The sequence below is a fragment of the Mastigoproctus giganteus genome, chromosome 5 (genome assembly GCF_048544385.1).
Source record: "Mastigoproctus giganteus isolate SK-2022 chromosome 5, ASM4854438v1, whole genome shotgun sequence".
NCBI classification, from domain to species: Eukaryota; Metazoa; Arthropoda; class Arachnida; order Uropygi; family Thelyphonidae; genus Mastigoproctus; species Mastigoproctus giganteus.
Window position 1 is genome coordinate 196590174 of NC_143579.1, and position 16785 is coordinate 196606958.

At 38.1% G+C, this 16785-nt stretch overlaps 1 protein-coding gene across 2 annotated transcripts in view; it reads left to right on the forward strand.

The window, feature by feature from the left end:
• Positions 1 to 4628: 4628 nt before the first annotated feature.
• LOC150085974 (glutathione S-transferase theta-1-like) overlaps positions 4629 to 16785 on the forward strand; it is a 35639-nt gene continuing 23482 nt past the window's right edge. For both annotated transcript variants that reach the window (XM_090373625.1, XM_090373626.1), the window contains exon 1: positions 4629 to 4742. In XM_090373625.1, the coding sequence (XP_090229751.1) occupies positions 4658 to 4742 (85 nt within the window). In that variant the 5' untranslated portion in view covers positions 4629 to 4657. The remainder of the gene's footprint in view (positions 4743 to 16785) is intronic.

Sequence of the window (16785 nt, forward strand, 5' to 3'; positions counted from 1 at the left end):
AATAACATCTGCAACACTTCTCTGAGATCATTACAATATATCACTTTTTTTATAAGCTGCTTGCTCGCCGCCCTTAGAAAATCCTGGGAATGCCCATGTGTAACTGTTCCATGCTTGTTTCTTTTGCTCAATTAAACTTTTAACCTTACCTGTCATATAAGGAACTTGACAATTGGGGTGAATACGCTTTTGTAGCTTCCACGATAAATTCCTTGCATATTTCCTCACTTAGCAAGCAAGTGATTACTATTTCGCTTACAATTGGTGTGGGAAGAATGTCGCTTCTTCAGCGATATTCTTTTCACATGAAAGATACATTTTTGTATCAATTTGTGTACACATTTTGAATACGAAGCACGTCACAGAAGTAGTACAGGAAGTATGACAAGAATTCAAATTATTATTATGTTAGGGTTGCCCGTAATTGATTACATAAACCCATATTTGTGTCTGTAAATTGCGTGTTCTCTGGTCGATTTGCCTGTTTTGCTGGACGAAAAACCCCCAGTTTCTGGGGGAGGGAACCCTGCTATCTACGTCTGAAACCGACTAACTCAGCCGTGGAGTGAAAAAAAGCCTATTAAATTTCCTCGCGTCAACGACGGGATTCGAACCCAGGCCTTTTTCACCTGGCGTGGGAGGATGGTTACGATACCACTGTGCTACTCGCGCAGACAAAACAGACTAGTATTAGTATTAATAGAGGCATTTGATGCAAGAAAGCAAGCTTATGCAGCATCAACCAAAAAAAAAAAACCACTTCCACTTCACCCCTCTGTTCGTTCAAAATACCTGTCCAGCTGAGCCTTAAACTTATTTAGGCTATAAACCTCCACTACAAGGGATGGAAGTCTGTTCCACCAACCAACCACCCGCTGGCTAAAGGCAAATTTCCGCACGTCTATCCTACATCTGTCTTTCCTCAATTTGAATTTATGCCCTCTCAGGTGATTATTCTGAACTAGAGGAAGAATCCCATCAGCACTGAGCATGCTCAAACCATTCAAGGCTTTATACAGCTCTATCAGATCACCTCGCTGGTGCCTAGTCTCCAGACACTGTAATTTGCAAAACTTAAGCCTTTCTTCGTAAGAGCACCCCTTTGTTCCATTCACTAATCTTGTTGCCATTCTCTGTACTCGTTACAGCAGCTCTACATCCTTCTTGAAATGAGGCCTCCAGACCTGTATACAGTACTCTAGGTGAGGCCTGACCATTGCCTTATACAAGGGAATAATCACCTCCTTATCCCTGCTGGAAAAATTCCTGTATATCATTGACAATACTCCATGAGCTACTCTTGCAGCCCGTCTGCACTGCTCAGAGAACTTCATATCTGCCTGCACAACTACCCCCAAGTCCCTTTCATTCTCTACCACTGTCAGTGTAGTACCACAGAGTTGATACGTTGCTCTGGGGTTGCTGTTTCCCATGTGTAGTACTTTACATTTGTCAATGTTAAAAGACTAAAAGGATATAAAGTTTACATACACGATATGACGTCTCGTGGCAGTATTTCCCTTCCCGTGGATATCCTAAGCAATCCCGCCCAACAGAATTGTTAGTTATTGTAACAATTGTGTGGTGCTACTGGAGGCCAATGCCTTTGGAGGCCATCTGTTTAACTGTTTAATCATGACACACCTACTGCTTCATCACCAGAGAAAGCTAAAGGGGGACGTCAATGTTGCATTGTCTCAGAGCACAAAGCTTAGGTGGGGGAAGCAAAATTCGAAAGAGTGACAGGAAAAATATCACTCTTAATTAACAAGAAACAAATGACCAGTTTAAAAAAAGGAATTCTATGTAGAAAATTAATGTCCAAAATTTTGACCCTTGAAAAAATATTAAAGCAATTTTTATGAGATATTGACCCAAACCAACATTACAAGTAAAGCCTTCTAAGAGGTCAATTTGAATATGTCACAAGCCGTCTCCCTGGTTTCAAAATTAGTCGAAAACCTTAAAAATAAGGAACAGGCGATAAAATTGAATTCCTTCTAGACCAGTGTTTCCCAATCTGTGGTCAGCACAACTTATGAAAGTGGTCCGTGGGACTTAATAGTAAAACAGGACATTTTTGCAGTAGGCAGCAATCCTACTAACATTGATGGGAAATACAGATACAGCTACAACAAACTAATGTATACTGTATACTGCATTTTAACTATTTCGTTGTATTTATATTTTAATAAAGTTTTTAATATACTTGCATGTCAATTTAATCTTTTTTGTGGTTTATGGCTTCTACTTCAAATATAAGAGCGATCTGTGTCTGAAAAAGGTTTGAGAAAAATTGTTCTAGATGATTGTTCTTCGCCCAATAAGAGAATGTCTGACAACGAACACAAGACGAAGCTGGAATGATACAGAAGGAAAATTTTAGGATACTTTTTCAACATTTTTAAACAGCACAGTCCCTTATTGAAAGACAAGTTTGAGTTTATCGTAAAGCATATCGATCAATTCCAATATGTATTTAGAAATTTTTGATACAGGTTGTGATCATAAACTGATATCCATCATCGATTTATACGCAGGATTCAAATATTTTCGAAAAAAACATTTCTAAGGCAGTTATTCTCATTGAAACTCTCACAGCTCACTTATTTACAATTTGATGGCATCATTATCAAATATTTTTGTGGTGCTGAGAATTCTTGTAACTTTGCCAGTATCCGTAGCTAGTGCTGAAGGAAACTTTTATAAGATGAAGTTAATGAAACCTACCTCTTTTCCACAGTCGATTGTATGAATTGGCATTTTCGATTGAACGTACTGCACCAAATTTGGACCTAGATGAAAGTATCCAAAGATTTGCAGCTGTTAAGGCACGAGAACACGTAATGATCAACGATCGCCAGTATGGATTCCGCCAGTATTGATCCACTGGTGATATTCTGGCTTATGTTACCCATTTATGGACTAATTCAATGGAAAGGTTCGGTGAAATATAAGTTGCTCTTGACATCTCAAAGGCTTTCGATAGTGTTTGGCATAAAGGTCTTCTAAACAAGCTTCCATCTTATGGTTTGCCAACTGTTTTTAGTACTGTAATTGGTTATCCAGTTTTCTCTGATCGCTCACTGAGGGTGATGGTAGATGGCTCTCTGTCTTCTAACTTCTCCACTAATGCCGGTGCCCCCAAGGTTCAGTTCTTTCCCCCACTTTTCCTCTTGTATATTAATGACCTTCTTCCATTGACTGGAAATCCTATGCATAGTTTTGGCGATGATAGCACATTGCATTCTACTTTCCATTTTGAGAAACCTTGCCCTGCTCAATCAGCTTCAACTTCTCGAAAATCTGCTACCAATTCCTTAAATGCCGATCTTCGGGTAATTCTCCAGTGGGGCAAAGACAACTTAGTTGATTTCAACCCTTCTAAAACTCTGTCTTGTCTTATATCTCGCAAAAAGGATTCTTCTGCTCCTATGCTTATCTTTAGTGATACTCCGATTTCTAGGCAAAATGACATATCTCTTTTGGGGATTACCCTAACTTCTAATCTCTCTTGGCACAAGCACATTACAAATATTGCCTCCTCTGCATCTAAAAAACTTGGTTTTCTCTTTCGCTCTCAGCATTACTTTTCTTCCAAACAGCTGCTCACTCTGTATAAATCGCAAATCCGCCCTGCCATGGAATATTGTTCCCACATCTGGGGTGGTGCCCCCAAAACTTCTCTCAGGCTTCTTGATTCCATTCAGAAGAGGGCAGTTAGGTTAATTTATGATTCATCTCTAACAGAGTCTCCACTCGCTGTCTCATAGAAATTCTGTTTCTGCTGCATGCCTCTTCTATAGATACTTCCATGGGCACTGTTCTTCTGAATTGGCTTCTATAATTCCCGCTCTCTCTTTCAAAACAGTCCGAACACGTGCCGCCACCAGCCAACATTCATTTACTGCCCAACTTCAAACTCAGAGAACCAACTTTTCATCTTCCTCATTTATTCATTCAACTGCTGTTTTCTGAAACAACCTTCCTTCATACGTATTTCCTGAAAATTACAGTCTACAGAAGTTCAAGTCCAATGTCAACAAATATCTTCTTTCGTCTTTTCAATCTCCAAACCAAGCACGGTACTAAGTACTATAGGTTCTAATAACTCTCCTGTTTGGGGTTTACATAAAAAAAAATTAAAAAAAATTAATACTACTTTTTTATTAAATTTAAATTAATAAATTACATTTTTTGTAAAGATTTAAATAAAATGAAATGAATGAAATAAACAAAATTATGTCGAAAAATTTATATTTTATTTTCGAAATGCCTTTTTTTCAGCTTATGAATCTGGTGCGCTAGGGAAACCAAAGTTGGTACAGAGAGCCACAATCCTTTTATTCGATTCTGCTCATCACTATTTCAGTTTTCAATAGTTTGTATGTTGTATACAGAATGTAACTTCTTTGGGGTGAAAACTGATATGTATATATGCTTTTGTAATTTTTGTAAGAAAGGCGTTTGTTATGACAGCGAAAACTCATATGAAGTTTGATAAATATCATACACACTGTATTTGATAAACGCCACCTATCGGATGTTCAAAGTGCAATATTAGTCTTGCATTGTTATTAGTTTTGTATTCTGTATGACCGCAGAGTAGTGTGTATAGATTAAAGGAAAATTGTCGCTAAAGGTGTATTATGATCTGATGTCACAGCCTTGCAGGGCTATATTGTTGCTGTTAAAGGCGAATAAGATACCATATGAACCATGCGTAATTGCATTAAGAAAAGGTAGTCTCTTATTTATTTCTTTTATTTTTTAATTATATAATTGTGATTTACCTTATATTTCGTAATTTCATTTGGATATCATTTCTTCTCTTTCTGGTGATTCCTTTTCTACTTCTCTCTACTCTCTCTCTCTCTCTCTCTCTCTCTCTCTTCTCTCTCTCTCTCTCTCTCTGGGTAGTTCAGAATTTTTTTTTTTTTTTTTTTTTTTGGTGCTGTGTAACATAAGCTTCAATCTTCCTTGCACCGGCGCCTCCGTAGCCAGGGTGGGAAGGAGCAACAGTGCATAGCACATGCTTCTTGATTAGACCGGGGTTCGAGCCCGTCACCACAAATACGGAGGATGCGGAAAAGTCAGGAATGACCACCGCATATTCCAGGAGCAATATGGCTTTAGTTGCTAATGCTCCTAAAAAAAAAAAAAACCAAACAACAAACTTCCTTGCACCATATAGCTAATAATGATAATAATAATAATTATTATTATTTCCGCATACTGGCCAATCATTGTTAGCACAGTGGACATCATCGTACTCGCCAAACAGGTGGAAAATATTTCGGTAAAACTCGAGAAACTCGAGAGAACGGTACTCCTTACAAAATGGCGTCGAGAAGAAGAGGGGGGAAAGCAGTGACGTACGGTTCGTAACCCTCTTCTCGATGACTGCACGTGGCGGATGTCACGTGACATAACACTGTGTCGTAGCTGAAAAACAAAATTAACGGCAATTGTTTCGGAGCAGCAAGTAACAGAAATGCAGTTTTATTGGGGGAAGACAAAATGTCACATAACATAACAACAACTCAGAATTAAAATGAAGAAAAATTAACATGAAAACAGCAATTTTTTTTTTCAAAACAAGCAACAAAAAAGTAATACCACATGCAACCAATGACTGGTTTTTTGCTTGAATCCCTCCCCAAGTTGTGTAAAAAACCTAAACCTTTTTCACTAAACACAAATGAAAGTTGATTAAGCACAACTCCCTCTAATTGATTTTTTTTTTTTTTTTTTTCCCAAAACTATTGGTTTTTTGTTTGAATCCCTACCGAAGTCGCGTAAAAAACATAATCTAAAAACTTAACCTTTTTTTCACTAAACACCAACGAATGTCAACTAACACGTGCAATTAACAATAAAATTCCTCTTTGTATATGCACAATATGCCAATAGATTTAGTTTTCATTCTTTAAAAAAAAAAAAAAAAAAAAAAAAAAAAGACAATACAGTACTAGGTTAATGAGATGGGAAAAGAAAAACTCACCTCATCGGTCCCTGGCATGTGGGCTTGTGGCAGCAAAAAAACAACGAAACAGTTTTTTTTTTTTACCTGCAGGATGGAACAGGATATATGACACAAACTTGAGATGACATGAGGAAACCATGTGGCAAGCTAACCCAATATTAATTTTTTGGACACTTATGGTAATTAAAAAGATGTTAAAGGACAAATATGAACAATTTATGAATATTACCAAGTTTTCACTTTTCTTTAATTTAGGATGACATGAGGTACCACGTAACAAGTGAACATAACCAGCAAGCAAATGTTGACCTACGAAATGATACGGATTTCGCATTTACAACTGCAATGACGTCGTGTTGCATGACATCTATCTGAATTGAACAGGAGGATGCAGTGAGTGGGTGGAGTCACAACCTGTCAATCACTGCTTTCCGCGTTACCATTTTGAAGGGTGTTTCCACTAAGTGGAATATAGCCAATATTTCAGTTTGAATCTCATCAATGACGAGGAATGTTTATGGACGTTTTTTCACAAAGAGGCTGAGTTAGTCCCGGGCGAGACCAATCAACTCACTGTAGTGCGAAGTTTTCTTTTTCTCCTGGAAACTGGCTTTTTTCATCCAGCAAAGAGGCAAATCGACAACAGAAAGCATGCAATATGGTCCAAATAGCTTATGCACCTTAAAACCCTCCAACAACCATATACTGTAGTTTAGATGAAATGATTTCGAATTTGGGATGACCCGTTCTTGAGAGAGAGAGGTGAATTCAGTTTTTGCTAGGAGAGTAAAAAAAAAAAAATGCAGGGTCAAATTTTTTGTTTTAAAAATACGGTTGTCGGCACGAAAATCCTTGTTAGCACTAGAAGGAGACAGCATTCAACATTTTTCTTTTCCAACCAATGCAGTATATGTGTAGTGACAGGGAAGAAGTATTGTGTCAGCAGTTAGTATTCCCACCAAAGTTTTGGGGATGCTAGATGACAGTGGAGAATTTAAAACACTTTTTGTAACTGCTTTTACTCTGCTAGCATGGCTTGGGGACCAGTGTGACCACTCGTCCCAATATGGCTGGGATTGTCCCGATTTAGAACTCTCTTCCCTATAATACCATCATTTGCCTTGATAAGAGAGGAAAAAAATTGTTAATTTATTGATTTTACGTATTTTTAATTAATTCTTCTTGGAATCTAACAGATGTGTTAAAAATTAATTCAAATAATTGTAAGCTCCATATTTGGCATTCTACATTCAAATGCTTCATCAGAAAGAGTTATCAGCTTAATGAAAATTGCTCGGTGGAAAGAGAGAAAGTCTTTTATTAGAAAATTTAAAGCTGAACTTATAGTGAAAGAAAACTATAATAGCATTAGTAGAGGCATACGATGCAAGAAAGCAAGCTTATTCAGCATCAGCCAAAAAAAAAAAAAAAAAAAAAAAACACCACTCCCATTTCACCCCTCCATTCGTTCGAAATACCTGTCCAGTTGAGCCTTAAATTTGTTTAGGCTATCAACTTCAACAACAAGTGATGGAAGTCGGTTCCACCAACCAACCACCCGCTGGCCAAAGGCAAATTTCCGCACATCTATCCGATATCCGTCCTTCCCCAATTTCAATTTATGCCCTCTGAGGTGATTATTCTGAGCAAGATGAAGAATCCCATTGGCATTGAGCATACTCAAACCATTCAAAGCCTTATACACCTCTATCAGATCACCTCGCCGGTACCTAGTCTCCAGACTCTGTAATTTGCAAAACTTAAGCCTTTCTTCGTAAGAGCAACCCTTTGTTCCATTCACTAATCTTGTTGCCCTTCTCTGTACCCGTTCTAGCAGCTCTACATCCTTCTTGAAATGAGGCCTCCAGACCTGTATACAGTACTCAAGATGTGGCCTAACCATTGCCTTATACAAGGGAATAATCACCTCCTTATCCCTGCTAGAAAAAATTCCTGTATATCATTGACAAGACACCATGAGCTACTCTTGCAGCTCGTCTGCACTGCTCAGAGAACTTCATATCTGCCTGCACAATAATATGCCCTGTTCAGAATTTAAAAACTTTTTAAAATCTTCAGAAGAATAAATTTTAAAACTAGCGAAATCTAAATAAAAATATAAAAAGTAAAAGTCTTCTTTGCTATTTTTAAAATAACTGTTATAAATAATATTATGGTTTATACAGGGTGTTTCGAAAGTGATGATCAATAATTTAAAGGTGAACTGTACAGACTACAATATGCAAAAAAACCTAGTAAAACATGGGTCCTTAAGTGAATCGTTTTAGAGATATTGTACATTTTCTTTGGGATCCACCACTGACAAGGTGAATTACAGAGTTGGGATCCAGTCCACCACTGACTTGTTTGTTTAGATTTAGGTTAGGTTATGCTCACTCTCCCTTTCCCCTCTCTCAATGTTCTGAGACGAAGCAGGCATACTAGTACTTGTCAAAGGATAGTCAACATGGAAAGAGGTTACAGCAACGAAGAGTATGCAGACATGCACTTCATGTATGGTAAAGCCAACGGCAGTGCACTCGAGGCTGCATGTTTGTACAAAGAAGCATTTCCCTGCCAAAGGCAGCCAAACAGGTGCACATTCATCAGGATATATGAATGCCTTAGACAACATGGGCGCTTCTCACATGGAGTACGAGCAGGTAGGCCCAGAAGCATAACACTTGATGTTGAAGAAAGGGTGTTAGAAAGAATGGAACAAATCCAGGAATTTCGACAAAGAGGGTTGCTCTGCAAGAACATGTACTGAGTCATAGCGGTGTGTGGCGAATTTTACATCACCAGTTACTGTATCCCTACCATATCCGGTATGTAGAAGGGCTCAGCAATAAGACTACCCTCCCAGAGTGAACTTCTGCCAGTGGATGCAACAACAGTGTGTCCTGAACCCCCAATTTTTAAACAACATTTTGTTCACTGATGAAGCTGGGTTTACTTGTGATGGTATTTTTAATTTTCATAACTGTCATGTTTGGTCCGACGAAAATCCTAATGTAATTCAAGAGTCATGACATCAGCAACATTTCTCGTTGAATGTCTGGGCAGGGCTACTAGGAGACAATCTAATTGGACCACACTTTCTGCCAAACAGGCTACCAGGAGAGCACAGGATACCTTCAGTTCTTGCAGAATGTTCTTCCTGACCTCCTTGACGATGATAATGTACCAATTCACCAATGCCAGAATATGTGGTTTATGCATGATGTGTGCACTGGCACATTTTGCTCAAGTTGTGACTTGGTATCTAACTAGAAGGTATGGTCAACGGTGGATAAGTAGAGGTGTGCCTGTAATAGGCCTCCCAGATCACCAGACTTAAATCCTATCAATTTTTGTATCTGGGGTCATGTAAAAAGCTTGGTGTACACTTCTGACACAGTTGAGGAATTGCAGCGCCGGGTTGAAGGAGCATTACAACAAATCAGAAATGACCCAGGCAGTGCACTCGAGAGAGGATTCACAACTCAATACAGAGAACACCTTTTGTAACATCTGTAAAATTCTGTGGTGTTGAAACCAAAAATTAAAAATGTATTATCTTATATTTAATAAAACCACCCTTAGCAAAGGATTCAGCTTTTTGTTAAACTAGTGCTCCCATAGTCAGTGGCAGATCTTAACAGAAAATGTGCATTATCTCAAATGGTTCGTTTGCGGCCTGATGTTCACTGGGACTTTTTTTGCTTATTTTAGTTTGTACTTTTCACCTTTAAATTATTGACCATCATTTTTGAAACACCCTGTATAGGACAAATACATATTAACAACAATCGTATAACAAATAAATACTATGATTGAATGATAAAAAAAAAAGTGTATTGTAATTTTATATTTTTCTTTTACTTTTTGAAGGAAAAAATGCTATACTACGTATTTTGTTTCAAGTTGTCCCACTTACCAATTTTCAAAATATGGCCACCATACTTGGGACTGATGCCACTTTTTTTAACTTTTCTGTTATTTCTTTAAATCTGAATATAAAATCGATCCTTACATGTACCTTTCCCATCAATATTCTCTGTTTTTTTCTCTTTTTTTTTTTTTTTAATTTCAATGTACTGTGAATTATCAGACATTAAATTTTTGTTTGGCATTTAACAGACACCAGGTAAGCAAAAGCAGCTACCTTTCTTCTAGGTAACTCCTGTTTCCATGTGGTTCTGCAACAGGTGGTAGTAGTAGTAGTGGCATGTGTAAGAAAGCAAAAAAAATCACACAATTCCCTCTAAATGTTTGTCCAGTTCCTCCTTAAATTTATTTAACCTATCAACTTCCACAACGACAGATGGAAGGGTTGTTCCAGCAATTAACCACCCGCTGGCTAAAGACAAATTTTCGCACATCTATTCTACATCTGTCTTTCCTCAGTTTGAATTTATGCTCCCTTAGGTTCGTAATCTGAACAAGTGGAAGAATCCCATCAGAATTCAGCATGCTCAACCCATTCAAGGCCTTATACACCTCAATCAGATCACCTCGCAGATGCCTAGTCTCCAGCCGCTGCAATTTGCAGAACTTAAAGCCTCTCTTGGTAAGAGGATCCCTTCATTCCCCTCACCAATCTTGTTGCCCTTCTCTGTACATGCTCGAGCAAATCTACATCCTTCCTAAAATGTCTAACCTTGCCAACTATAATGTGAACAGCTAACAAAAATATGCACATCCACATTGCATCTGCCACACGAGCATATGGGTTCCAGTTTGGGGGATCAGTGATCTTAAATTCTAAAAAAAAAAAAAAAAAAATGATAAAAACTTTCTATATTATTATTATTATTGGTTGCTCTCATTTATTTTCATTTGATATTTTAAACTGGGTTTAGTAAATCATAATTAATAGATCAGTTTTCAATTCAGTAAAAGAGCTAAAAGTTGATTTTTTTTAAATAAAACAAAGTGAGGGGTTAGATAGATGCTACACAAGTATCATTCTTACAACTGACAGTATCAGTGAGTGAAGGTTAAAAATAAAATTTTTCTAACATTATTAAATGGCACTAACAACCTTTTCCATCTCTGGAGGCATATAAATTTTAGTACTCACAGCTTCTCATTATCATTTATAATAAAGATATAAATGTTAATGAGATGGGTTTACAGAAGTAAAAAAAAAAAAAAATAAAGATTGTGACAGTACTACCACATACCCTTGACATATAATATCTGTTGTTGACCATTCCACAGCATTCTTACATTTTGAACTGGTATGTTTCAATACCAGTTCAGAAAAGCAATTTCTAGGCAACATTAAAAAAAAAAATTTTAATTATATATACACATATTTTATATGTAATGTACAAGTATATGTAGTAATGGCTGGTTAAGGACCTTCATTTGAAATATTCAAACAAAATTGAACAAAATTTGGATTTAACAAAATTGTTGAAATTCAAATTTAATAAATGTTTAATTTTATTGATAGTTCAATTTAACTTCCTTAATTTTTAGTTTTATTATTTTACAATATTTTAAACAGAATTAAGTTTACATGGAATAATAATGAAAACATACTGTTGCACATAAAGGACTGCTGCATAAATTGGAGCAATGTGGCATTAAAGACAAGTTACTGATATGGATAAAGGAATGGTTATTAATGGACACTGCCCTTCATGGACTAATGTTATTAGAGGAATCCCCAGGATTCAGTGCTGGCCCATTGTTGTTTTCTATATTTATTTATGATACTGATGAAGGTATATCAGGATTAATGCCCAAGTTTGCAGATGATACAAAGGTTGGCACACTGATTAATGACAGTAATCAAGGTAAGTTACTGCAACAAGGTCCAGAAAACTTAGTCTTATGGGCTGAGAAATGGCAGCTAAGTTTAACATTTACAAATGCAGGGTACTGAATATGGGTAGCAGTAATCCCAGAATAATGTACCAAATGTGTGCTACTTCTCTCAGTGTAGTAAAAGATAAAAAAGACTTTGGACTAATTATGCCATCAGATTTGAAGTTCTCTGAGCAGTGCAGACAGGCATGCTGCCAGGACAGCATGCCTGTCCTGGCAGCATGCTGTCCTGGTTTTGTCAATGATATACAGGAACTTTGCTAGCAAAGATAAGAACGTGATTATCCCTTTGTACAAGGCAATGGATAGACTGCACCTTGAATACTGCATACAGGTCTGGAGAGCTCTTTTTAGGAAGGATGTAGATCTGCCAGAACAGGTGTAGAGCAGGACAAGGAAGAAAGGGGTGATCTTACCAAGAAAGGCTTCAGTTCTGCGAATTACAGCATCTGGAGAGTAAGCAATGATAAGGTGATATGGTTGAGGTGTTTAAGGCTTTGAATGGATTGAGCAAGCTCAATGTGATGGAATTCTCTCTCTTGCTCAGACAACACACAATGAGAGGGCATAAATTCAAATTGAAAAAGGATGGTTGCAAGATAGATGTGTGGAAGTTTGCCTTCAGCCAGTGGGTAGTTGATTGTTGGAACACACTTCTCTGTTGTTTTAAAAGTGGGTAGTTTAAATAAATTCAAGGAAGAATTAAACAAATTATTTGAAGGGGGACAGGCGATGTGGGAAGATTTTTTTTTTTTTTGCTGATGCTTTATTTCTTGAATTATTTGCCAATTCTAACACTAATATTTCTATCTGAGATCAGTCAGCTGCAGTCCTGATTGAAGAGGTCTTTAAAGATTTCTCACATTGCCAATGTGATTCATATCCACACCTCTCCAAATGCACGGTGAACCCGCCATACAGGAGAACAATATTTCTGTGATTTCCAGTGTGTGAAGTAGAGGGAAAGATAAATGCCACTATAGGTATTAAGCTACAGCTGTGGACATGATTTTCATAAATTTATGAAAATCATGACAATTAAAAAATTTCATAAATTTTATGAAACAGAATGCTCATTAGGATAATATATGTTTACACAACATAACCAATGCATATGACCAACAGGAATTTCAATAGGGCCAGTGCAATGCATCCAGGCACCAGACTAAAAAGGTCCCCCAAATCTCAACAAAGCTGTTCCCCTCATTCCTGGCATGGGAAACTTCTCGTTGCTATCCTTTCTCAAATTTAATTTTTTTCACATGGGCCTTTGAACACTGAGACCAGCTCTGCATTTTGGCATCCATTTCTGAGCTCTGTATTGAACTTAACTCTTCTTCTACCATCATGGGCTGTCAATATTTTGGTAATTACTATGCTTGGCAAGCAAACCACTATCATACCCTGAGGGCTCACATCTGGTGAGTATGGGCTTGGCACACCCAGGGTCCTTAGCTGGATATCATCATTCTTCTCTTTCTTGGTGAATCCCTTTTACTTCTAATTCTTGTTTTTCTCTCTCTCTCTCTCTCTCTCTCTCTCTCTCTCTCTCACACACACACACACACACACACACACACACACACACACACACACACACACACACACACACACACACACACACACACACACACACAGGGTAACTCAGAATGTTTTTTTTTTGGCTGGTGCAGCAAAAGCCTCAGGCTTCCTTGCACCATACAGCTAATTATAATAATAATAAAAATAATATAGTTCAATACAGGGCTCAGAATGGATGCCAGAATGCATCATAAAATGTTTTACTTTATCTTCCCCCCACAGAAATTCATCTAAATAGCTTGGTACACTGGTGTGCAAAACTTAAGGACCAGTCAGGTTTTCACCAGTAGCTTCTCATAGGAGTGGCCTGGATATGGGAAAAGCATGCCAAAGGAACCTCTTGAGGTACAGAAATGATGAAGGAAACAACACTGACACAACAACAGAAACAAAATGATACAGAGGAACTTTATTCAAAAATGGCAACATAGCACTGGCTGCCATGATACAGATGCATCACTATCAAAGATGGAACAAAGGGAAGAGATGGTCCTTGGTAGGAGATATGGCCACACCTAATGTCGGTGCAGGCTTTGCACTGCTTGTCTGTACTTAGAATAATGTTGTTGATAAGTTCTTGTGGTAACATCGTCCGTTCCTCTGTCAGCGCCATCTTCAGCTGGTGAACATTTTCTGGTGGATGTGGATGTGCTGCTAGGTGTCTCCCCAGAGCATCCTATATGTGTTCGATGGCATTTAGATCGGTGTAACGTGCAGGCCAATTCATACGAACAATGTCCTTACTTTCCAAAAGCATATCAACAGCTGCAGCGCGATGGGGTTTGGCATTATCATCCATAAACACGAACTTGGGGCCAGTGGCACCTCGGAACAAATGCTCATGGGGCAGGATTATCTCAGTGGCATGCACCGGCTATAATACCGCCTTCCAGTATCTGGAGTTGTGTATGTCCATCCAAGATAACACCTCCCTAGACGAGAACACCTTGATCGCCATATCGATCCCTTTCAGTGATGTTTGCGGGGTGATACTGTGTGCCAACCTCTCGCCAGATTAACTGACGTCCAGAATCGCTGCTGAGACTGAATCTACTCTCATTGGTAAAGAGTACTTTACCCCATTGCTCTGTTATCCAGTCCTTGTGTTCGATTCACCACTGTAAACTGCGTCTCTGGTGGGCAGGTGTTAAAGGAACACAGCATACTGGCCGTCGGGAAAACAGTCCACCTTTGTGGAGTTCCCTGGCCACAGTAAACTACAATATCCTGCGTCCTGTGCAGCTGGTTTACAATGGATCCCGCTGTCTGGTGTCGATCCCTCTTGGCCTGTAGGAGTATATAGCGGTCATCATTGGGCATTGTTTTTCATGGATGAGCACCACTGGTCCTTTGAACGGCTGTACCTGTCCTGAAGGCTGACCATGCATGTGAGACGATGCTATGAGCGATACCAAACTCAGCCCACACTCCTCACACTTTGACCTTCCTCGAGCTTCCCAATTATTTGACCCCGAGTAAGTCATCCAGATGTTGTCTACTGGCCATATCGTTGTGTGTAGCACTGTATTAAACCAATCAAACATCTGTAACAATCGTGCACACCATTCAGTAATTTGCACATAACTGCTGCTTTTATCTGTTTATGTGAGCCCTCTCATCACGATTCAAATTTTTGCATGTGCACCAGCTTTCTACTGAATGGCCACAGTTATGCAAATCACCACAGGATGTTTCATTTGATTTTGTGGTTGTAACCTTTAGAAATAGTGTTGGTCCTTAAGTTTTGCACACCAGTGTAATGTTATTCATTTACTTAATGTCCATTGTAGTATAGTACTTATAAACACACAAAATATTTATATATACATAAAGACATTGTTGGAAGAAGTTTGATTAGAGCCTTATCGGCCAATTTGGGGGGGAGAGTGAGAGAGAGAGAGAGAGAGAGAGAGAGAGAGAGAGAGGAGAGAGAGAGAGAGAGAGAGAGAGAGAGAGAGAGATTGTATGAGGCTAATGGCTTAGAATTTTTCTCAGCATGGCCAATGTTTATTAACAGAAGGGACTGCTTTATAGAGATGGGATGGATATACATGAATAGAAGGGGAAGTAAGAATACTTGCTGATTCTATGGAGGCAGTGTTAAGTGGGTTAGAAAACTGCTGGTTTGGGGGGAGAGTAATATGCAGACTAATAGTTTAATGGTAGCCATAAGCAGAAGTGTAACTGATTCTTGCATTGCTTTTGTTGTGACATGCAGTACCCTGGAAAGCAGAAGGGGAGGATTACAAGGTCTACTGTAATCAATTACATGTGCTGTATTGCAGTTACTAAAAACACAAATTATACATGTGTATAGTAAGTTTACTAAGTATAGTATAGTAAGCCAGGTGTATAGTAAATAAATTTGAGTTTGAAGAATTGGTTAAGCCATCAAATGATGACATAGATATAACAAAAAACATGATGATGTCACTCTAATACCAGGGATTCAAAATTTGAATATGTTAATTATAATGTGTACAGAAAGAACAGACATGATGGGGGGAAGGGTATGTTTTTTGGTTAAGGAGCACAGATTCTTAAACAGTAAACACAGGTTGCCAGTGTAATATAACTCAGCCTGTACAATATAAACATTGGGAAAACAAATATCAGAATAGGAGTACGTTATAACCCATATGATTGTGATGAACAATATACAAACATGTAGAGTAGCAGTGGCAGATTATTGCACAGGCTTATGAGGCATAAGCCTCGGGACCTCAGGGGCCCCCAAACCCACAAAAAAATTATTTCATTTTAAAGCTTTAACTCACACGAAGGTTTTATTTATCGAAAACGACATGGTGATCACAGTGTTAGAGCTGTGCACACACACACACACACACACACACACACACACACACACACACACACACACACACACAGTATATCGGTGAGTGGTGAATTGCACACAGAGTTTGTGTACAGGCAATAACATGGGCAGATCGGCACAGGCACAGATTAGATACTTATGTGTACTTAATTTTTGTTCTGTTTTTATTATTATAGAAATAAAAAGTTTAAATAAAAATTTGTGCCTTGTATTTATTAATTTAAATTTAAATATTTTAAAATTTTAGGTGAGCCCCCAAACACTTCATTTGTGCCTCGGGTCCCTCACATGCATAATCCGCCACTGTAGAGTAGGCCAGCAAAGCAAAATTCCTTATCGTTATATTAACATATTTGGTTTTCGACCAAATAATCTCATTTATACCTGCAACCAGGTTTTATACCATTAGCTTTAACTTAACACACATTTTTGCCTCATACAAGAAGTGGCATTCAGTGCATTATACATTAAACTGCAAAATCTCTGATATTCATTAAAATCTGGTTCATTTTGCCAAAAAATCAACATTTCACAATCTAGAAATATTAAGAAAGTAATTTGG